Here is a 23,513-nt window from a genome sequence, read left to right on the forward strand (position 1 = left end):
GATTGTCCTGTGTTTCCTGTGGCTGGCGCTTTATTCATGACAGATCTTTCAGGGGCAGCCTTCAGCCCGTTTTCGGTGCTGCTTAGCGGTGGTTTGTGTCCTGGAGCCGAGAGCTCTCTGGCTCAGGGTTTAACCCGAGCATGTCATCAAGGCAAGGCTGTGAAAGGCCTGTCACCCAGTGTCTTGGGCCGCCACCCTGTCCCCACCGACCCAGGCCTTCGTCAGTCATGCCCTTGTGGTGGATCACTGCTCATGTCAAGAAGCCTCCCGCAAATATTACTGCTCATTTTCAAGGGGCACAGGAGGGGGTGTGCGCGGGTGTGCATGAACGTGCACTGTCTTGCTGTCCTGTTATCCTAGGTTAAGACTTTCTTGTTAAATATAAAAGAAGTAAAAAGACGTCCAGGCAGGGCTGTTCGGGATGGTCCCTGTGCTGCAGGAGGGGGGTAAAGACGGGCTTGGGGAGGGCCTTGTGCTGCAGGTGGGGCGTAGAGACAGGCCCTGTGCTGCAGGTGGGGCGTAGAGACGGGCCTGGGAAGGCCCTGTGCTGCAGGTGGGAGGTAGAGATGGCCCCGGGAGGCGATTGTGAGTCAAGTGGCTGTCTTTCTCTCTCTCTCCTCTTAATTGCTGTTGTAGGAGTGCCCCGTGAAAATTGTACTTCTCAGGTATTTCTTGGGTTCTTGGAATTTTCAGTTCACCTAGCATAAGAAATGTGACTAGGTGGACATGGAGGCTTCAGGGTCCTCTTCACATACTTCTCGATGTATTTTCAGATCTAAGTGTTTGTAATATTGTCTTGTAGAGAGTACGTATTGCCTGTGGGGTGGCTGTTGCACTTAGGATGTGGAGTGTGAGGTAGACAGTGAAGCTTCAGGAAGGTCTGTTGTCGTGTGTATGGAAGTGCCAGCTCCTCCACTCTCACTCTTACATTTACAGTCTTATTTCTGAGGACGTGCCCGTGGCAGTTTAAACATGTGTCCATGCTGCACTGTGTCAGAGATGCATATTGGGAGTTGTGGCTATGGCTCAGTGCTATCATTTGCCTAACGTGTGTAGACATGGCTGGCCAACAGCACACCCTTTTCAAGAGTGTTGTTTGCAAGGAGACAGGTTGAATTCACAGTTTTGACATCAGATTGAGGCCTAATTTGCTTTGTTTGGGAACATAAGAAACACCACAGTTTTGCATATTGGTGAAATCTGCATGTCCTCTTTTGGAGGTGAGACAAGGGAGTGCCCTTTTCCGGAAATAGCTCTTGCCTGCAGGGTTCCTTAATGTGAGCCCACTTCGAACACTTAAGCTAGCCGAACTCTGAATGTTGGTGCTTCAGGCAGAGTGGTGTGAAAACACGTTAAAAGATTCAACCTCTTCATAGCCAGCAGTTCAGGGTAAAATCTAGCATGATGGATACATTTTGTATGGTATTTTCTAGTAGTTTACATGATGTTCTAATTGTGGGATTGGATTCCTTTTTGTAATTTATAGCATAGTAGGTGCTTTGTGTTCCAGGAACAAAACTGCTGGTTTGAAAGCGCCTCTGACTGAACTATCGTGAGGGCCGTTACTCTCTGTACAAAAGCCAAGTCTATTTCCTTGGTTGAACCTTTTTCTTTTGCATCCCGTTTGGTTTGATTTACAGCTTTTGTGCAAACAAAAAGCCAAAGGCTGCTTCTGAAAGGAGTTTTCTCTTTCACCCCTCAGCTAGTCTGCCTTTCTGGGAAAGGATACATTGGCTGTTTCCCTCTTGTGGTGAGACTTGGAAATGCTTTCCTCACTTGGCAGTGATGCTTTTGGCCCAGGCATGGCTTGTTTTGAATAGCTCCTCTTTGAAGTCAGGTGCTGTCCTAGTTTGCTTTCTAATGCTGTGATAAAGACCATGACCAACAGCAGCTTGGGAGTAAAGGACTGTTGAGTTACACGTCCTAATCATAGTCCATCAGAGGACATGCAAGACAGGGTCTCAAACAGGCAGGAACCTGGAGGCAGGAACTGAGGCAGAGGCCACGGAGGGTGCTGCTTACTCAGCTGATGGAGGCGGATTCTTTAGGGAGATTCCTTTTTCCCAGATGCTTGTAGTTTGTGTCAGGCTGATGAACTAACTATAGATACCCTCCTGGAGTCTGTGGAAGAATCTTAATTGGCATACCGCACTGTGTGTAGTGTCTGGTCTATACAGTGTTGTAGAGGTGCATAGTTACGGAACTTGCATGTGTACTATTTTGGGATGTGTAGTATGTACAGATTTCTGCTGTGTTTTAGCCATACAGGTAGTATGTGATTTTAACATACCCCAAAAATTCCTCAGTTCAAGGGAGGAGGGAGGAGAGAAGCAAGGGGTTCTGGGGCTCAGGGCGCTGAGCTTGCTGTTGCTGCACGAGTATGGGGGCACGCGTCATGTGTGCTCATCACACGTGTCATGTGTGCTCATCACACGCGTCGTGTGTGCTCATCACACGCGTCATGTGTGCTCATCACACGCGTCATGTGTGCTCATCACACGCGTCATGTGTGCTCATCACACGCGTCATGTGTGCTCATCACACGCGTCATGTGTGCTCATCACACGCGTCATGTGTGCTCATCACACGCGTCATGTGTGCTCATTACAATCCTGTGTACATGAGCACACATGACCTTCCAGGGGCTGACATGGCCTGTTGAGAAGAGAAGTTGTTCAAGTTGTACATGGAGTTGCATTCTTGCCCAGCTGCTTAGGTGCTTGCTTCCCTGTGCTGTGCCTGCTCAGTGTCCTTACATGCAGTTTCTGGTCCAGTAGGTAGACGCATCACTTGTCATCAAAAGGGTCCTGTTTTTGTCATTGTGTTGGGGCCAAGATGAGCCCCCTCCCCCCAGTTCTGTGGACTCTACCCTTTGGGAGGGGCTCTCCTCCTTTCCCTCACACATACATCTGTGCTGATGCTGAGTGTGCAGACACTCCTGCATTTGGGCTCTTCTGCTGTAGACCTCCCTGCTTTTAGCAGAGGTCTTGGGAGATTGGCTGCCGTCTCTCTGGCCATGGGAGCTCCATGGAAGGGCTCATGGCCTTTGAAAGCTGACAGTATGGTGTGTTGGGCACATGGTCACAGACTTCCCATCTACCCTGTGCTTTCTCTGTAGGGCCCATAGAGAGAGAAGACAGCAGACTCTTCTGTTCATTTTGCCTCTTTCTGCTGCGTGTGGACAGCAGCATAGCCTGAGACTTCTTTGTGAAAAACTTTCTCCTGGTTCTCATAGGATATACTGAGTTTTACTGACTAGATTACTTCTGAGGCTGCTTAAATAAAAGAAGAGAGAAGAGAATTTGGGAATTCTTTGCTTTACTGTTACTTTCCAGCCGCTCCTGTGCTGGTCCATGAGCTCACTTCTCACATTCTAGGTTTTCCAGGGTAAAAATCACTGTTTCCACAGGTACAGAGGATCTCATAATTGACTTATTCTGAGTATGGAAAGGTCACACCTCAGCAGGAAGCATTGGGGTTCCTCTTTGACTGTGTACCGTAGCAGATGGTTGTCTCCTTTGACTGTGTACCGTAGGAGATGGCTGTCTCCTTTGACTGTGTACCGTAGGAGATGGTTGTCTCCTTTGACTGTGTACCGTAGGAGATGATTGTCTCCTTTGACTGTGTACCGTAGGAGATGGCTGTCTCCTTTGACTGTGTACCGTAGGAGATGGCTGTCTCCTTTGACTATGTACCGTAGGAGATGGTTGTCTGCTTTGACTGTGTACCGTAGGAGATGGTTGTCTCCTTTGACTGTGTACCGTAGGAGATGGTTGTCTCCTTTGACTGTGTACCGTAGGAGATGGCTGTCTCCTTTGACTGTGTACCGTAGGAGATGGCTGTCTCCTTTGACTGTGTACCGTAGGAGATGGTTGTCTCCTTTGACTGTGTACCGTAGGAGATGATTGTCTCCTTTAACTGTGTACCGTAGGAGATGGTTGTCTCCTTTGACTGTGTACCATAGGAGATGGTTGTCTCCTTTGACTGTGTACCGTAGCAGATGGTTGTCTCCTTTGACTGTGTACCGTAGGAGATGGTTGTCTCCTTTGACTGTGTACCGTAGGAGATGGTTTTCTCCTTTGACTGTGTACCGTAGGAGATGGTTGTCTCCTTTGACTGTGTACCATAGGAGATGGTGTGTCTCCTTTGACTGGTACCGTAGGAGATGGTTTTCTCCTTGACTGTGTACCGTAGGAGATGGTTGTCTCCTTTGACTGTGTACGTAGGAGATGGTTGTCTCCTTTGACTGTGTACCGTAGGAGAGGTTGTCTCCTTTGACTGTGTACCGTAGCAGATGGTTGTCTCCTTTGACTGTGTACCGTAGGAGATGGTTGTCTCCTTTGACTGTGTACCGTAGGAGATGGTTGTCTCCTCTGACTGTGTACCGTAGGAGATGGTTGTCTCCTCTGACTGTGTACCGTAGGAGATGGTTTTCTCCTTTGACTGTGTACCGTAGGAGATGGCTGTCTCCTTTGACTGTGTACCGTAGGAGATGGTTGTCTCCTTTGACTATGTTCTGTAGGAGATGGTTGTCTCCTTTGACTGTGTACCATAGGAGATGGTTGTTTCCTCTGGGTTCCTTTCCGTCCTGTAGGTGTTCTTTTCATCCTAGAAAGAATATCTTTTGTTTTGTTGTTTCTTTTGACTGTTTGGGAAATTTTGGTAATGAGGCTCTGCATGAAGACTTTGGCAAGCAACCCATGGTGCGGGACCCAAGGTTAAGGTGGTGAGCTCTTGTTGGGCATTTTGGGCTTCTGTGGTGGTTGAGAAGGCACCAGGGTGCCAAACAGGCAGTTGTTTGTAGGAGCTATAGCCTGGGAGTGTTGAGTGTATAAATAGCCTTCAGAGTCTGGTGCTGTGAGGGGTTGGTGGTTGGAGAAAGAGGAGAGCCATAGAGAGACTGGACAGGTGCCACCTCACACACAAGGTTCCCCTAGTCAGTGACCAGAACTCACACAGCATGGGCATTACAGGGAGGTGTGGGCTGCTGAGGAGTTTCCCAGGAAATGCTCATCAGAGTGTCTGGAGTGAAAATGTGGAAATGTGTTCCCCCTACCCCCTGTTTATTCTCAAAGCCCGATTGACATTCTGCTCCCGAGGATCAATGACGGTGAGATAGCCATCCCACAGAGCAAGTGCTAGACAGGTACCATCCAGCCATCCCACAGAGCCAACAACAGGCCGACCTTCTACCACAGCCTGAGACCCAATGGGATCACCTCCCAACACATGTGCACCAATAGAAACAGTTGCATGTAGATCTACCTACCCACAGAGCAAGCAACAGGCACATGCATGGAGGCCTTGCTAGATACAGACTAATGGGCTGCACAGAGCACTGATGTTCACATGTCTTCTCTCTCTAGAGTGGGGATTTGTGGCTGGTGTCAGATGGCAGCAGTGCCAGGTTAGACCACTCCCGGATACGCTGCAGGCCCAGGTGGAGTCAGGCTGTGAGGCCTGTCTCTGTTGAGTTTAGCTTTCCTTTCCTCCGTGTCTGCTGTGCACACATGCTGGTTGTTTAGAAGCCTGTCACCTGTCACATCGGTCTTGGTGCTGTGGTGCCCTTACATCCCTGCAGACATCTCTCTGATTCTGTTGGGTAACACTTGATACTTATGACCCCATGACACTGTAGGTGTAGCTGAGCTCTTCTACTTTGGCTAAGTAGACAGGTACCATGGCTAAGTGTAATCTCTCAGACGCTTCCACCCCTGGCTGGGAGAATGGGGTAGGTGAAGGGTGTGCGGTAACTGATCCCATGGCCCCGTGACCTCGTGTGAGGCCCTTCCTTCACCTTCTTGGCCTGGGTTTAGGTGAGGCTTTGGTGCGTAGGCCTGGTATGATTGTTGCCTTGGCTTTGATCAATAAAGCATCCTTCTATTTTTTAATTCCAGAGAAGCCTGTGTCACCCAAATCAGGAACCTTGAAGAGCCCTCCCAAAGGGTTTGATACGACTGCCATTAACAAGAGCTATTACAATGTGGTGAGTACCGCAGGGCAGCCACGCAGTGTCTGTAGAGTGTGAAAGCAGTTGTGCAAATACACAGGGCTGGTGTACCCGAGGGAGTGAGTGTCTGGTGTGTTGAGGTTGTCGCACCTCTTGTCACCGTGTGGTGCTGTGACTGGAAGGCCTAAAGGTGAGACTGAAGAGGTGTAGTGCATGACTGAAAGGGCTCACGTGCCTCAGACTGCCAGGAGTCTGTGCTTGTTAACACACAAGGACTTAGCAGCAGCACCTAGACCAGTGGCTCTCAGTCTGTGGACTGTGACTCCTTTGACAGTCCAACAACAACCCTTTCTCAGGGGTCACCTACGATCATTAGAAAACACATTACGGTTCATAACAGCAAAATTAACAGTTACGAAGTACCAACGAACTACTTTTATGGTTGGGGTCAACACAACATGAGGGGACTGTATTAAAGGGTCACAGGTTAGGAAGGTTGAGGACCGCCGGTCTAGAGTCTCTGAACTGAAGATGGGTTACCTGCACTGCCCTTGCGTCTGCACTCTCTCTTTGCCGCTCTTCAGCTGGCTGGGCTGGACTGATGTGCTAAGTGGTGTCAGTTGTTAGGTCAGGTTCCCACACCTGGACTTTCCCTCATGGTATGCACTCAGCTCTCCACTGGGTGCACTGATGACAGCAGTCCAGCTGTGGTGCAGTGCAAGGGGTGCATGCTGGCTCTCACTGTCCTTGCTGCTCACCCATGATGGCTCAGAGACGAGCTGCTGGCTGTCTGAGCAGTGACTTGACCTGTAACACGAGGGTAATATTTCATCATTGGCGTTGTAATGTGAAAATGTGATGGGCCTTAGGGTGCTTGGTAGAGTGCCATAGACATTCCTGTGGCCCCAGGCAGCACATTTAGAAACTCTGAGAACAGAATGGATGGCTGAGGCCACCATCACATTCTGTTTGCATGCTGGTGTCCTGGTCACTTCTGAGGATGCCCATGAGATCTTAGTCCAGTGACCAGGGCAAGCAGTAAGAGGCGTGCCTGTGACAGGACCTGTCTGTCTGAACTTGATGGACCCTGACAGTGAAGTTGCTGGCTCCACTCTCAGGGCTCCGAGACACTGAGCGTCTAGGCTGTGGCCCCATTCAGCATTGGGGGTCTCCTTACTTAAGAGGGAGCCTGCCCATGTCTAGTGTGGGAGGAGTGCAGGGTGGCTTCTCCTTGACATACTCACACAGACTGCAGGTGACAGGCAGGGGGAAGTAGTTGTAATCTACAAATGTCTGAGGCAGACATATATCTTTGGAAGCTGTGAGACACTCCTGTGCTCCTGAATGGCACTGGGCTTCTTGGGCATCTTGAGCGCTAGGCAAAAGGAGAGAAAGAGGCTGGTGGCGGGGACCACTGGAGAGAAAGGCTGGTGACAGGGACCACTGGAGAGAAAGGCTGGTGGCAGGGACCACTGGAGAGAAAGGCTGGTGGCAGGGACCACTGGAGAGAAAGGCTGGTGGCAGGGACCACTGGAGAGAAAGGCTGGTGGCACGGACCACTGGAGAGAAAGGCTGGTGGCAGGGACCACTGGAGAGAGAGGCTGGTGACAGGGACCACTGGAGAGAGAGGCTGGTGACAGGGACCACTGGAGAGAGAGGCTGGTGACAGGGACCATTGGCCCTGGTTTTGCTTCATCTGATCTTTGTCTTTCACTTTGATCAAGATTTTTTTTTTTTATATCCCATATCTTAAGTTATTTTTCTATTTCTGTGAAGAGACACCATGACCAGAGCAACTTAGAGAATGTTTCCTGGGGTTCCCAGTTCCAGAGGGTTCGGTCTGTGACTGTCATGGTGAGGAGCGTAGTGGCAGGCAGCCAGGCAGGCATGGCAGTGGAGCAACCGCTGAGGGCTTACATTTCATCCCCGAGGAGGAAGGAGGGAGGGAGGGCAGGGGCAGGCACACACTGACTGGCATGGTCTTCTGAAACCACAAAGCTTGCCCCTAGTGATACACCTCCAACAAGGCCACACCTCCTACTCCTTCACAAGCAGTTCCACTCACTGTGACCTTGGGAGCCCTGCAGTGTGACTTCCTGGCCCTCCTGGGAGTGCCCCACTTCTGTGTCCTGCACACAGTTTTGTGGCCGTGGGGCAGCTGCCAGCTCCTCCAGCAGAGCTTCTCCTGGCTGTTCTTATGTAGCTGCTCGCTTTATGTGGGCCGGGGTGACAGGCTGCAGGTTCAGGTGAGCAGAAGCCCCACATAGGGAGGGACTGATTGCTCGGTGGGTGCCTAGCCCCAGGGGATGCTGAGGCACTCCTGACTAAAAAGTCCCTCAAGAGAAGCTCTGAGTGGTAGTCGTGGCGGCTGGGATGTACTAGCTGGTGGGCAGGCAGCGTTTCTTGCTTCCTAACTCAGAATTGTGACAACCTAGTAGGCTTCCTTTATTATTATTATTTTTTAATTAAAGAAGGAAGCAAGCAGCTGGGTTGGGTTGTCTAGTCCCAGACAGTAGCCAGGGTTGGAGTACAGTTGTGTCTGAGTCTACTTACCTAGTGCCCCACTCTGCATAGTACAGAGGGGTGTGTGTGTGTGTGTGTGTGTGTTGGGGGGTGTACCTGAAGACTACTGGTTTTGTTTTGTTTTGTTTTGTTTTCCGGGACAAGGTTTCTCTGTGTAGCCTTGGCTGTCCTGGACTCACTTTGTAGACCAGGCTGGCCTCGAACTCACAGCAATCTGCCTGCCTCTGCCTCCTGAGTGCTGGGATTAAATGCCTGCACCACCCGGCTGAAGACTACCATTTTGACATGGATTGTTTGTACCCACTTTTGTCTGATAAATCTTTTTAAAAGTTATTTTCCTTTTTAAAAATAATGTGTTTTTATTTTGTTTTCATTGGTGTTTTACTTGCATGTATGTATGTATGAGGGTGTCAGATCCCCCTGAACCAAAGCTACAGATAGTTGTGAGCTGCCGTGTGAGTCCTGGGAATTGAACCCAGGTCCTCTGGAAGAGCAGCCAGTGCTGGTAACCCCTGAACCGGCTCTCCGCCCCTTATCTGGTAACTCTTCAACACTTGGAAGGAAGTCTGTCCCAAACCTAGGAGAGTCCTCGAGAAGGAGCTCTGCAGTGGGACCAGGCGCCCCACGAGGCGGGCAGTAAAGTGCACTTGTCTGCCAGCTACTGAAGGGCACGTGCGATCCAAGACGCTGCCTTAGTGTCCTTTGCTGTTCTTGTGGTAAAAATACCTGACAAAAGCAACCTAAAGAGAGGCTTATTCTGCTTCACAGTCCTTCCTGGTGGGGAAGTCAGAAAGCAGGAGGTAGAAGCAGCTGGTCATGCTTCCCTCATTCGGGAAGACACAGTGAACGCCTGTGCTCAGCTCATTTCTCCTCAGCCACCTAGGATTGTAGCTAAGGGGATAGCACCGCCCACAGTGGATAGGCCTTCCCACTCTGTAGCTAGTCTTTGCTACCTGTGGGATCTTCTTTTTCCCAGCCTTTATCCCCCAGTTTTACCTCTATCACTAGAGAGAGAGGGAGAGAAAAAGAAGGAGAAGGGACGAGGAGAAAGGGGGGTGAGGAGAGAGAGTACTGACCCTGTCTCTTGGGGCCCTCACATTTATGTACCCTCTGAAAAGTTCTGAGAATTCCAAACATCACACACCCTCTGCAGCCGGCAGAACCACGCCTTTGCTAGAGCACAAGGCTAATCCTAGTCAGCTGCTGCGGACAGCCCAAAGCGGCCCCACGTCCCACACCTGGGATCAAAATCAAAATACATTCTTATAATATTTCTGTGTTTTAAAAGAACCCCAAATTCCAGAATTGTCACTACATACCTCCTTAACACAATCACGATAATTCCCACAGGCATACTGAGAAGCTCCACATGCACGCATGTACACACATGCAGACTCACACAAACACACAGACCAACTCCATGGCATGGTTGGCAGAGCAGAAGGCTGCTTAGGAGAAGGTACCATTTCACTCGCCCTGTGTGCATAAATTAGGGTGGTACTGTGAACGTTAATGTTAGGGATTAGTTTATGGTAGTCTTGAGGGGCTCTTGAACCAATGACCTGAGGTTTTTGTGGTTCTTACATATAAGTCACGTATTTTATAGATGTTTGAGCTTTTTTCCAGGGCCTCGCACATGCTGGGCAGGCATTCTGTCACTGAACACGCCTCCAGCCCTACAGATTAGTTACATCTAAGGGGCACACAGGGTCAAGTCAGAGATGCCACATGCTCCTTTTACCTGCCTCCAGGAAGCAAGTGTCTGTGTCCATAGTGTGGGAGTTGGTCCCTCTTGAGTTGGTTTGTTTCACGGCAGAAGATCTTAGGGAAATCTATGTGGCTGCCGAGGGTGCCCACCCTCCTGTGTGGCACTATGGTATGACTGGACAGCTCTGTCTTGTGACTCAGAGCCAGCCATGCCGCCTGAGTTTTTCCTTTGACCTTCTTCAGCACAAAGTCTGCGTTTTCCTGAACACTGTGCTATAGTCTGGGTTCCCAGTCATGGTGTGATGGAGCTGTGACCGCAGGGGTGAGGCCCATGGGGTCCTGCAGCAGCCAGCATGTGCGTGAGGCACAAAGAGGAGGAGAGGTGAGGCTAATGCCTGGCAGACTCAGGCCAAGAAGGGTGACAAGGCTGCCCAGGTCAAAAAGCACATAAGGCTCCCAGGTGAGGGGTTGGTGGCTCTGGTGCAGGCAGGTGAGTGGGTGTGTGGCTGTGTGTGTTGTGCAGATACCACTGTATCTATCCTTGTTTTCTGGGGAGCGTTGCAGAATCGTCCTCAGTAGGTGTCTGAAAGTAGTGTGTGGCTCTGCTGGGTAGCCGGAGTGGAGCAGTGTGGTGACCTTGCTTCTGTAGGCAGTGGGCGGTTTGTGGCATTCTCTGGGAAGCCTTGGTGTGCATCTATGTGTGCTCAGGGCTGCAGCTCAGGAAGCCTGCTGTGCCCTGGGGTCTCTGCACTGTGGCTCTCTAGCAGTGCTTTTTCTTTGCTCATTGCTTTAGAAGTCTGTTAGGTTTCTGAGGGTGGGCCCTGCGGAGGTCTCCAGCTGCCCGTCCTCTCCACGCCGCAGCGTTGCGGAGCTTCTCTTCCTGCACATCCTGGGACGAGCCTTTTCTCTTTAGACCCGAGGTTGGTGGTGGCCGTCCTCTTCTGCTGCTTTTTGAGAACCGTGTCTGGTTTAAGTGACTGGAGCAGGGTCTGGAGTCACAGTGTGCTTCTGTCACCAGGCCCTTGACACTTGGGTCCAGTGAGTGTGTCATAGGAGGACATTGTCAACCAGGGTGCAGCGTCCAGATTTCTCCACAAAGGAATGAGCTCCCTGCATGGTCCCTCCCCTCTTGGCTGTCTCCCAGCTGTCCCCCGTGAATAAGTCCATTCAGGATGAAGCCAGAGTTGGGCAGGAGCGGAGACAGAGCTTGTGGTGTTTCCTCTTGGGTTGAGTGTGTGAGCTTCTTGTGATGCTTCATCTACTTAGGGCTCCTGAGAGCTTCACAGAGATGGCACAGAACTGAGGAGCAGTCAGATGATGCACAGGAAGGGAAGTGTTTACGCTGGGTTTAGATTATCAAAAATCATGGTCAGAAAATCCAAAGTGTTGCCATTTTGACCAGTCCTTGAGTCTGTCTGTGTGATGAGTTAGGAGGTAGATATGGCCTTTGTGAGGCAGGCAGTACGGAGCTTGCAGGAAGTGCTCAGAAAGCCCACACTGTGTGACTTTGTTAAACATCCCTGGCTGTCTAGTGGTGGGCTGGCAAGGGTGGGAAGGGACATCCCTCTCTTATGAGAGGCCTGTGGATCTCTGATCTCTGCCCTTGTGGGCCTGGAGCTGCTCTATGGGGCCAGTGACAGAGAAGGATCTACTGTCACTGTTTGGCTCTGCTGTTGACCAGGTGTCCAGCATGGAAGGAGCTAACTGCTCTGAAAAGGAAGCTATGTGTGTATGTGTTGGGGTGGGCTGGGGAGCTGTCTGGAGTCTGGATCTCATAGACTGTGTTCCCAGTTCTCACGTCTGTGCACACTTTCTCCCTCTCCTTCTCCCTCTCCCTAACCCCCCCCCCCCTTTCTCTCTTTTTGCTCTCTTTGCTGTTTGCCCATGTTGCTCATGCTAGCCTTGAACTTGCCTGAGAGGTCAAGCAGCTCTTATATTTGTAATTACTTGCCTTGGCCTCCTGAGTGGCTGAGGCGACAGTAAAGGGTTTTTCAGGGATTAAAGACTGCTGTGCTGGGTTAGCTGCTGGGTGTGAGGACAGCTGTCAGTTCCTGTGGCCCCTGGCCCTTGGCAATGCCACACCTTATGTCCTGCCTGGTCAGGTGCCCATGGTGCTGGTGGGAAGCATTTGTTTAATCTGTTGAGTACTTTGTGCTTACGAGTTCACTAGTTTTTGCTAAATTTATTATACTAGCTTAAGCTATTTGGAAAGGTTTTAATTTTAGAGTTTATAATCACTGCTGCTGTCTTTGAGAATAATACATGCCTTTCACCTTGACTACATGTTGTTCGTAGGGAACCTAGGACATCTTGTTGTCTAAGGAAAGTCCCTGTTTCCCACAAGTTTTATTTCAGTTTCTTAGACTCGGTCAAGAATAAAGTTTATGCATTAAGTTGAGATCTGTCTTACATTCAGGTTAAGTGTCCACTGTCTAAGTGAGTAGATCCAGAGCTTTGTCAGACTTCGGAGCTTGGGCATGCTTTGCATAGACTTCGCTGGTTGAATATTCCTAAACCAAACTCTGAAATGGTCCAAAGGCTAAGCCCCAAAGCATCATGGTAGTGCTCAAAAAGCTTAAGGTTGTTGATGGCTTTGGGTTGGGTTGTTTTGTTTAGGGATGCTCAGCTGCATCCGAGAACCAACAGGTTTTCTTTTGTTCCATGAGCAGCAGGTGTGCTGACCTATGCAGCCCTGTACTCATGGTAAAACGCAGAGCCTGTGTGTCCCCTACTCCTCCGGTCCCTGTCACATAGTCTAGTTTCCTACTAGTCTCCCTGTCACATAGTCTAGTTTCCTACTCTTAGACTAGACTTGGTGCGGTGCGTGGTGGTAGCTGGTTTTACACCACATAGCATTTTAGAGACACTGTCTGTAGGTGCAGTGTCTGCAGTCTGTTCTTTGTAATTCAGGTAGACCCTGCTTGGCTTGCCCAAGGATGGAAGTGTTCTCACTCAGCCCAGGCATACCTCTTCTCTGTAAGGGGAAGTCAGATCTCTGACTGTAATAACTCGTTACCTAGGATTAGTAGTTAATTACAGAGGAGTGATGCCAGGAATGTGTTAGTATACCATGCAGGCAACAGAGTGTGACGTGAGCAGTGGCGATGAGCTTGCTATACTTTATAGTTGGTTGAATCTCTCTTGCTGAGTGGATGACACATGCTGAGTCCTTACTGCAGGTGCTACAGAACATCCTGGAAACAGAGCACGAGTACTCTAAGGAGCTGCAGTCTGTGCTCTCCACCTACCTGCGGCCACTGCAGACCAGCGAGAAGTAAGTGGGCTGGAGAGTGTGCGGACTGGTGCCCCTCGGTCTGTGCTTGTATTTGAGAGGAAGGAGGAGGGGGTGGGGTGGGTGGAGGTCAAGAGTGCCAGGTCCTCTGGCTGCAGCATTGTGGTCATTAGGTTACGACCTTCAGTAAGGCTTCATGGTAGGAAGTCACACCACTGACAGTCTTCTCTGGTTTTGACCTTAGGTTGAGTTCAGCAAACACTTCATATTTAATGGGAAATCTAGAGGAGATATCTTCCTTCCAGCAAGTGCTTGTACAGTCCTTAGAAGAATGTACGAAGTAAGTAAACTGTGGAGCGCTCACAAGTTCATGTGTTCATTGAAAGCATCAAGTTTAACATAATTTTAGAATTAATAGTTCTAAATATACAAGCTAGGTTATTTTTTATTTTGGGTAAAGTTTTGTAGTAGAAGCTGTGAAGTAGACTGGCTGGTTTTTAACGACAGGTGTTTTAGACAGGGAAAGTCTTTCAGAGAGTGATTGTTTAAGCTGATGGTTGGGGACAGCAGCGTGGCCATCAGGAGGTTGAGGTGACCTATGGCTGAACTTGTTACGTCCCACATATTGTGGCCTTTTCCAGGGTGGTTTTCCAGCTCTGTGCTACTCTGGCTTGCAAAGAGCTGGCAAAATGTAGATATGTGGCAGCATGCCGAGGGCTTTCATTAGTAACCACACAGGGCTGTGTTTCACATATGCTCTTTACTTACTGAGTTCCCAACATGTGCCAGGCACTAACCTCAGTGCCGACCTATGGAGGGGGTGGGGACTAAGATAAAACTGGACTAGAATGCAAAGCCAGTGGCCTCCCTCTCCCCCCATAGTGGGAGGTACTGATTGACTCTGAGAAGATGCCCCTCCCCCTCAGTCCCTGGGGCCCCCACTTCCAACTTAGTCTTGGTGGCTGAGTCTCTTAGAAAGTGTTTGTCCTGAAGCCTTCCTTTAACAGATTGTTTCAGTTGAAGAATTCCTTCTTTGTAATTTCCTGTATTCCTATGGGAGAGTTTGTCATTCAGTACCTGTGACACTGGCATGAGAATGTGCATCATGGCTTATCTATTGCTTCTATAGGAAAGGGACTTCTAGGTCCAGAGATGTAGCTCAGAGGGTAGGAATGCCTGCCACCAAGCCTAAGGACTAGAGTGCTGTCCCCAGGACCTACATGGCAGGAGGAGAGAACTGACTCACAAACTGTCCTTTAACCTCTCCACGAGGGCTGTGTGCCCACACACATGTACGCAAGTGTTAAGACCATTGTTAAACTGAATTCTGAGAATCTTTATTGTGTCTTAAAAGGTTCCAAATGAAACATTTATAAGTTTGGATTTCCTTGTGTTTTATTATGAAAAACATCTTACATTCTGTTAAAACAGAACCTCAAATTTGTTTACTTTGGGGATATGTTACTGAGCTAACATTTAGTGTGGTAACAACTGTATGTCTGCTAATAGTAAAAGGTTTCACAACACATAGACTCTTGTTCCTTGCAGAATACAGGCTGTTTTTGTTTGCTTAAATTTGGAGACAAGGGTCTGGAGTTAATAACACTGGCTGCTCTTGCAGCCATTGCCCACGTGGCAGCTCACAGCCATCTGTAACTCCAGTTCCAGGGATCCAGCACCTTTTTGGTCTGCACAGGCACCCATGAGGCACAGAGACACACATGCCAGCAAAACACCCATACACATAAAACTAACATTGAAAAACTGCGAGAAGTTCTTGATGAGGCAGCTGGTTGGTGCTGATTTTCTCTGTAGCACAGACACTTTTTGTGGGTGCTCCTTCTGCCTCAGTTTCCTTTGTAAATGTAGCCTCAGGCTCCAAAGAGACCTTGGTGCTGCTACCTAAAGGCAAGGCAGGGATTTGGGATAAGGTCCCACATCCTGTTAGAGCTGCTTTTGTCCTGAGGCAGGCTGGCAAGTATGCTGTCGGCTGGTCCTGGAGTGTAGTACAGCCCAACCTCATCGAAATAACTGATGGATGGCTAGCAAAAGCAAGATTACAAACATGCCTGCTGCGCTCCACCATCCAGTAGAGCCAGGGACTGTCTGGGAGCAGACTGTTGGTTAAAGTGTGCTGTCTCCTCTGTTCCTGCAGGGACGTTAAGTAAGATATCCAGCCCCAGTGGTGGAGTGCCTGGTTTTTTGAGACAGAGTTTCTCTGTGTAGTCTTGGCTGTCCTGGACTCACTTTGTAGACCAGGCTGGCCTCGAATTTACAGAGATCCACCTGCCTCTGCCTCCCGAGTGCTGGGATTAAAGTCTTCGCCACCGTGCCTGATTTAGACTGCTTTCTATTCTGGGAACTTTCTAGAACTTCATTCTGCTACCTTTTTTCCTGCCATTGCTTTCTGCTGTTGCTCATCCACACTGCAGGGAGTAGACCTCAGAGCCTGAGGGTATCTACCTCATGCCCTGCCTGTGCCCTTCCTTCCTATATGCTGTTGTCACGGCATTAGAGACCCAGCTTAGCCAGGCAGGGAGTGAGGTCATGGCGCTCTCCAGCATAGAAGGCAGGCTAGCTGACCAAGGTACACTAGCTTTCCCACATCAACCTCTAGTTAAGAAAATGCCCTGGACCCCAGCCCTGTGCCATAGATACTCATGGATGGTGTCAGTCATCTTAATTCCTAGATGCAGTATCTTTGTTTCTTTTCTCAGGAGCAAATTATAACTCAAGTATTTTTATGCTTTCTGAACACTATTTAGTCTGCCTTCCTTTTAGCACTGTCCTCTTGTTAGTTTCTTTGGGGCGGGGTGGGGTGGGGTGGGCGAGGGTGGGCGGGGGTGGGGTGGGGTTGTTGTTCGTCTTCCTTGCCTAGTTAGTTCCCTGCCTGCCTTAGTCAGGGTTTCTGTTGCTGCCATGAAACACTGTGACCAAAAGCATCTTGGGGAGGAAAGGGTTTATTTGGCTTACGTGTCCTGAATCCACCGAGGGAATCCTAGACAGGAATTAAAATCAGGCGGGAACTTGGAGGCAGGAGCTGATGCAGAGGCCATCGAGGCTGCTGCTTACTGGCTTGCTCCTCATGGCTGCTCAGCCTGCTTTCTTATAGCACCCAGGACACTAGCCCAGGAGTGACAGCACCCACAGTGGGCTGGCCCTCTCCCGTCAATCACTAATTAAGGATGTGCTCCATAGGCTTCCTACAGCCTAGTCCTACAGAGGCATTTTGTCAGTTGAGGCTCGCTCTCTCTGATGTTTCTAGCTTGAGTTAAGTTGATAGGAAACTGGCCAGCACAGCTGCTCACAGTTTAGACTAGCGCATAAAGAATGCCTTAGCAGTGAGGACTGTGAGTCCAGACTCATTGAGTTGGGTCTGTTGATGAGTTCGGCTGTCAGTAGCTTTGGTCCTATTTTCTCTGGGCCAGAGTCTCTAGGGAGCAGCAAGTCCTCTTTCCTTTCAGTGTGCTAAGAATCGGTGGACGTGGACTACTGGGGGCACAGGGGTGGTGGGGTGTCTTCTCAGGCTCCCTGTTTGTAGCATGATGTCCTGTCCCAGGCCTACAATCAGGGGAGATAGGCAAAGCACCTCAAGCTCTTAAGGACACCTGAGTCTGGCCCACTTGTGCCCCGCTGATTGACAGGCCCGGTCTCACCACCTGCTGTCTACTCTTCATCTCCAGGGGTCCAGCTGGCTGCTCCTTTGTTCTTGACTCTAAGCTCTGTGACCCATGGCTGCTGCCTGGAGGTGGGAAGAGCTGGCTTGCCTCTAGCTCCTGGCACCTGCAGTGAAACCTGTCTTTAATGCTTACACTTGTGCCACCTTCACTGCTACATGGATAGAAAACATCCAGTTAGGCAGCCATGTTTGGTAACTTCCAGCTAGACAGCCATTGTAACTTCTGAGTTTGTGCACAGCATTTGAGGCTTCAGGACACACAGTTCCCTCACCACACAGAGAGCATGGATTTGGCTAGGTTGGTCGGTCACATTGGCATGTCAGACTTGGCCGTCTGGACGCTGCAAGGAGTGGGCACACGGGCAGCCAGGTCTGCTCTCCTGTGTGATGCTGTCTGTCTTCCTCACGCCCACAGGTCTCCTGAGGCCCAGCAGAGAGTCGGTGGCTGCTTCCTGAGCCTGATGCCGCAGATGAGGACCCTGTACCTTGCTTACTGTGCCAACCACCCATCTGCTGTGAGCGTCCTCACAGAGCACAGGTCTGTTGGCTGAGACTCTCAGCCAGAAGGGAGGGGGGGCAGCTCTGTGCCTTCAGAGACGGCATGGAGCAGGGTTCAGACTAAACGGGGGTACCATCAAATACCACTGACATCAAAATGAATGCTGGCAGAGTTGTGTGTGTGTCTTAGTTCAGACTTCTGTCACTTAAAGAGACATCAGGACCACAGCAACTCTTACAGAGGAAAACATTTAATTGGGGTTGGCTTACAATTGAGAAGTTTGACCCGTCACCATCATGGTGGCTGGTGCAGTGGTACAGACAAACTCGATGCTGGAGAGGCAGTTGAGCGGCCTGTGTGTGAACCCTCAGGCAGCAGGAAGAGGCAGTGACACTGGGGCTGGCTTGAGCTTCTGAACCCTCAAAGCCCACCCCACCCACAGTTTTTCCAACAAGGCCACACTCCCTGTGCTCTCTGTGAGCCTGTGGGGCCATGGTTATTCTTGGAAGGATGGTTTACTGGGGAACAGTGCCTGCTGTACAGCATAAGAATTTGAGTTTGGACTCAGCACCCATGTTAAAAATACTGAGCATGAGGGCTGGAGAGATGGCTCAGAGGTTAAGAGCACTGACTGCTCTTCTGGAGGTCCTGAGTTCAGTTCCCGACAACCACATGGTGGCTCACAACCATCTATAATGTGGTCTGATGCCCTCTTCTGGCAGAGGCAGAACACTGTATATAAATAAATAAATAGATCTAAAAAACAAAAATATGGAACATGACCACATGTGGAATCCCACTGCTGAGCCAGGAGCTTGCTGCCTGCTAGATTGGCTTTAGATTAAATAACCTGTGTCATAAGGCTGTGGAGGAGAGTGATGGAGCAGGATACCCAGCATCCTCCCCTGGCTAGTTAATGTGTGCCTGCAGGTGCAGACGTGTCTGTCTGTCTGTGTCTCTGACACATACGCGCGCGCGGGCGCACACACATCACACCCCTCCCTCCCCCCCAAACAAAAGAGGATCCTTCTGAGCTTTCCTTAGTCTGAGACCTTTTCTTTGGTGGAGAACTTGGAGGAAAGCTGGTAAGTGTAGAGGAAGTTGCTGTAAGCCGCTTCAGAGTGTTGGGGCAGCTGTGAGAGAAGTGGCTGTTTGAGGTGAGGACTGTTTGCAGGCAGAGCGTTCAGTTGCAGACCATTCATTAGCCTGAGCCTTTCAACCCCAAACAAAATCAACATGCAGAGTTTCACTTGCTTTCTAAGGCGCCAGCTGTTTCCTTTGAGTTTGGCGAGATCACTGGGCTGTCTCAGGTGTTTTGGGGAGTCCCATTATGATGAGTGCTGGGGATTGAGAGCTGGTGTCAGGCCAGGTGACTGAGCAATGTCTGTCGAGCTCACAGCAGTTTCCGATGCTAAAAGAGGCATAGCATTTTTACTAACAGGCCAACTTTATTATTATGTGCTTTCTTTTATAAGCAGCAGGTCAGTGTTGTCCGAAGCTATTAATGGAAAAGTGTCCATCACATCTGGGCACCTGTCACTGTGCTTTCTATCTCAGCCACGGCAGTGCATTCTGAACTGAACATTGCTCTAAAGCTAGTGAAACCTTGGGTGAGCTGGCCTGCCTGCCTGCCTGCCTGCCTGCCTTCCAGAGACGCAGCAGAGTCCCTAGTCATAGGGTTGAGATGAGCATTGGAGGACCATGCATGCATTGTTCACAGAAGGGCACTGCTTTGTTGTCTGACTTCGGTAAGAAGAGTAAGTGACTTGGGCATTTCCTGCTCCTGATGTGCTCAGGTGTGCGAGGACCACAGTGTGGCTGACTCCATGTTTAACACCTGGTGTGCTCAGGTGTGTGAGGACCACAGTGTGGCTGACTCCGTGTTTAACACCTGGTGTGTTCAGGTGTGCGAGGACCACAGTGTGGCTGACTCCGTGTTTAACACCTGGTGTGCTCAGGTGTGCGAGGACCACAGTGTGGCTGACTCCGTGTTTAACACTTGCAGCTCTGAGTGGAAGCAGGAGCCTTGGAGAACTGTGCAGGGAAGGGGCGGGAGCGCTTCACAGCCAGGGGAAGTGGAAGACAGTGCCTCGGCACGCTGCAGTCTGCTCCCTTCTTCCTGGCATGGGACTGGGTCAGCCTCTTAGTCTCGTTAGCATGAAGCTGCTGTTACTTTAATTGACTCCTTGAGCTTAGGAGTTATGGACTCTTACAAAATCAGAGCACAACTACTGTTTGTGTCTCTAAATATTCGTTAGGTATTGATGTAGTAAAAAGGGAGCTAAAGAGAGTGAATGCCGCACACGCGCGTGCGCACCTGACCCTACAGGGTGGCGTGAGAACAAAGCGACAGGGTGGACAGTCCTAGGCAGAGCCTAATGTCTGGGGAAGGAGGCAGTTAAAGTAGCAGAGCTGCGGAGAGAAGCCTGTGCTCAGTGCACTTCACCTCCACTCTGCTATTACCCAGTGACTGTTTGAGTCCTGTCTCAAAGGCAAGCACAACATCTCAAAATAACCAGGAGGAGAGCGCAGATGAGCTGTTATGTGGGGAGTGTCCCGGTTGCCTGCTCAACGTGGCATTCTGAATGTGGGGTGGGAACCTTAGGGCCCGCTCTGAACAACCTGGAGCGACTGGGTGTGGGCCTTCAGCCAGCTACAGCAGGATGTGGTGTTTGTGTGCCCCTGTGAGGTCCCTGAGCTTTGAGGGTTCCCCTTCAGCCCCCCACGGATCCCATCCCTCTCCTGAGACGTAAGTCGGTGCTTCAAGCCATGAAGTGACTTCGTGTCTGGTCACTTACTTCCTCAGCAGTGCTTTCTGTACTGAGGTGCTGGGCTATCAACTTTGCTTGCTTCCCTCTAGCTCTGACTGCTGGTGAGCTGCCACCGTGCATGGGTGCCTGAGTAAGGGAGTTTATTCAAGTCTGAAAGCATTGCTTTTGCAGGCGGGGCTGTAGTTGATTGGTGGGAAGGCTTGCCTGGAGCATACAAGCCCTGGGTTCAGCTTGTTTTGTCTTCTTAGGTGTCAGAAGAATTCTGCCCCTGAGCTCTCTAGGATTCTATCTAAGGTCACCTTTCCTTTGTTGTGTGATAGTAGACAACATGGTCCTAGAGGCCACCTGTTCTAAACAGTTTAGTAAGTTATCCTATAGCTGGGTGTGGTGATGCACGCCTTTAATCCCAGCACTTGGGAGACAGAGGCAGGCAGATTGCTGTGAGTTCAAGGCCAGCCTGGTCTACAAAGCGAGTCCAGGACAGCCAAGGCTACACAGAGGAACCCTGTCTCGAAAAACTTAAAAAAAAAAAAAAAAAAAGTTATCCTATAAGAACATGTTTTCCACTGGCATGCTTCTTTTTCGTGCCTATATAATGGCCTGAATGAATGAATAATAAGCCTAAAGAACTGATGTTCTGTCAAAATAGCATTAGTGAGTTGTTTTTATTCGATTATGGCTTTAAGAAACAATGCTTTCCTTGCTGTGGACATCTTTCCTGGCACCAGAGAATGCTGTGGGTAGCCCCCATGCATGCACTTGATAAATTTCATTTCATTCTGAGGAGTTCTGAGCAGCAGGTGCTGTGAGTTCCCTGTGGTGACTGTGTTGTGACAGCTCACCAAACCTGGAGTACCGTGGTGGCTGGGACCCATCTTCCCTTAGAGTGGCTCCTATGAAAGGGCAGACCCCTGTGTTCGAAAGGCAGTTTGCTGAGCCTGCACCTCATCAGCTGCTCATTTCAGACACAGTTGGTTGAATGGTGTCTCTTTGCTCACCCCGAGGTGCTTTAGGGTGAGTGCATGGGCATGGAGATTGATCGTGTTCTTTTTTTTTAGATGCAGAAGTTTATTAAATGAGCATGGCGGGTTGGGAGGGGGAGAAGAAAAGGAGGGAGAGAGGTAACACAGAGACAGAGAGAGGGAGAGGAGAGAGAGAGAGAGAGAGAGAGAGAGAGAGAGAGAGAAGAGCTGATCGTGTTCTTACAGGACTCCGAACTTAAAACAAACCCACTGGGTGAGCTGTGTGTAAAAGCTGTCCTCAGTCGAGGACCCTGAGTGACGCTTGTCTTCTGAGACTTGTCGTAGAGGACATTGACCACGCAGTAAAAATGATTATGAAAAGGGAGTCTGGAGTGCTAAAGACTTTTTAATGCTTTCTGAATTTTGGACATGCGTCTATCCCCACTGACTACATATTCTGTGGGGATGAGATGGCATGATGCTGTGACATCACTCCTCCCTCGCCAGAGCCTGCGTGCCTGGCCCTGTCCGACTGTGCTGCTCCATGCATGCCAGTGCAGCTCTTACCTCTGAGCGTTTGTAAAGAGCTCCATGAAGCCAGCGTGCCCAGGGCTCTTTTGTTAATGGAATCTAAAGATGTGTGCTTGGGGTGGGGTGGACTTGGGTGCCTTTCACATTGCGTGGTAACTAGCACATCCTGGTGTGTAAGGCCAGAAACAGCCGTGTCCTGTGTCCCTAACCAGAGCCTCTTCTCTCTCCCACTCTGCCCCTGCTGCCTAGTGAGGATTTGGGAGAGTTCATGGAGACAAAAGGTGCCAGCAGCCCTGGGATCCTGGTGCTGACCACTGGCCTGAGCAAGCCCTTCATGCGCCTGGACAAGTACCCCACGCTGCTGAAGGAGCTGGAGAGACACATGGAGGTGCAGCTGCTCCCTGACCTAAGGCCCCCGAGCCATCCTTGTCAGACCTTTTGTCAGTGAAACCACCCAAAGCTCGTTCAGACTTTATAACTTAATGGTTTTCAGAGAGCCTTGGTTAAGCACGGAGGTTTTCTCCTGCTCTGGCCCTAGGAGGAAGTATCTATCTTTATGTTTCTGTGTGTGCCCATCTGCCCACCAAGGGCGCCAAAAAGCTGCAAAGTATAAGGTTCAAGTAGTGTTGGGTGTCCTGCCAGTGTTTCTTTAGAGCAGCAGTAGCCCGAGCTGCAGGGATGGTGGGGCGTTCATCACAGCCTGGGTAGCAGTGTCCAAGCTGCAGCAATGGTGGGGCATTCATCACAGCCTGGGTAGCAGCGTCTGAGCTGCAGGGATGGTGGGGTGTTCATCACAGCCTGGGTAGCAGCGTCCGAGCTCACACGCTTCTGGCCCTGCTTACCCTAGTCTGGGGTCTGCTGTGGACCGTCTTCACGCTGTGCAGCTCTGCCCTCTGGGGAAGAACAGACAAGAGCTAGCAGTAAACAGGTGTGTGACCCTGCTCTCATGAGGGTTTACTGACAGAACTCTGTAGCTTGCTGACCCTTCTTGGCAGTTTTGTTGCAAATTAATTTTCCTCAAGTCTTTTGGCACCGTGATATGATCCCTTAAAAGATAAGCAGTCCCTAATGCTGAGAAGCTATGGCTGAGCGGTATCAAAGGTTTTAGGCTGCTCTCCATGGTGCCTTCAGTGTGAGGGCTAATCCTGTCTCTCCTTTATCCAAAGGACTATCATCCGGATAGACAAGATATTCAAAAATCTATGACCGCCTTCAAAAACCTGTCAGTAAGTGATTGGGCTTATTATGTTTTCTCAGACACCGTCATGATAAATGCATGTTAGATTAACACTCACTGGAGCAGTGACGCAGTAAGCCAGTGATCATGACTTGAGTGCAATGACAGTGAGTGAAGTAGAGGGCGTGCCGCGGCATTCCAGGGCCACCCAGCTCTCCCTGAGCAGAGCTGCGATGATGGAAACTCAGAGAGGACACCGGGTGCTTTGTGCTGTAGGTGCTGTGAGGCCTTTTGACTCCTCTCCTGTGGGGCCCGGGCTCCTGAGCGACACCCAGGACACAGGTCCTCAACTTGTCGTGGTGTCCAGCTGTGATTTCAATACATGTCCTATGTGTAGCGCATGCTCTTTCCCCCTCTGGGCTTCCCCTCTGGCAGGCTCGGATGCTGCTGGAAGGATGCTTCCGGCCCACTGACCCTTGCTT

The 23,513-nt window shown here is 50.2% G+C and overlaps 1 protein-coding gene across 7 annotated transcripts in view; it reads left to right on the forward strand.

Annotated features, from left to right (window-relative positions):
• The window catches only part of Arhgef7 (Rho guanine nucleotide exchange factor 7), a 101,665-nt gene that overhangs the window by 55,868 nt on the left and 22,284 nt on the right, over window positions 1-23,513 (forward strand). For 6 of the 7 annotated variants that reach the window (XM_051169937.1, XM_051169932.1, XM_051169935.1 and 3 more), the window contains 6 exons: window positions 5,898-5,986; window positions 13,360-13,454; window positions 13,657-13,752; window positions 17,507-17,629; window positions 22,104-22,242; window positions 23,021-23,080. In XM_051169937.1, coding sequence (XP_051025894.1) covers window positions 5,898-5,986; window positions 13,360-13,454; window positions 13,657-13,752; window positions 17,507-17,629; window positions 22,104-22,242; window positions 23,021-23,080 — 602 coding nt within the window. Of the gene's footprint in view, window positions 1-5,897; window positions 5,987-10,306; window positions 10,563-12,760; window positions 12,764-13,359; window positions 13,455-13,656; window positions 13,753-17,506; window positions 17,630-22,103; window positions 22,243-23,020; window positions 23,081-23,513 lie in introns of those variants that run through there. The other variant, XM_051169938.1, reaches the window with a different exon arrangement.

Source organism: Acomys russatus, chromosome 27, assembly GCF_903995435.1.
Source record: "Acomys russatus chromosome 27, mAcoRus1.1, whole genome shotgun sequence".
Lineage (NCBI taxonomy): Eukaryota > Metazoa > Chordata > Mammalia > Rodentia > Muridae > Acomys > Acomys russatus.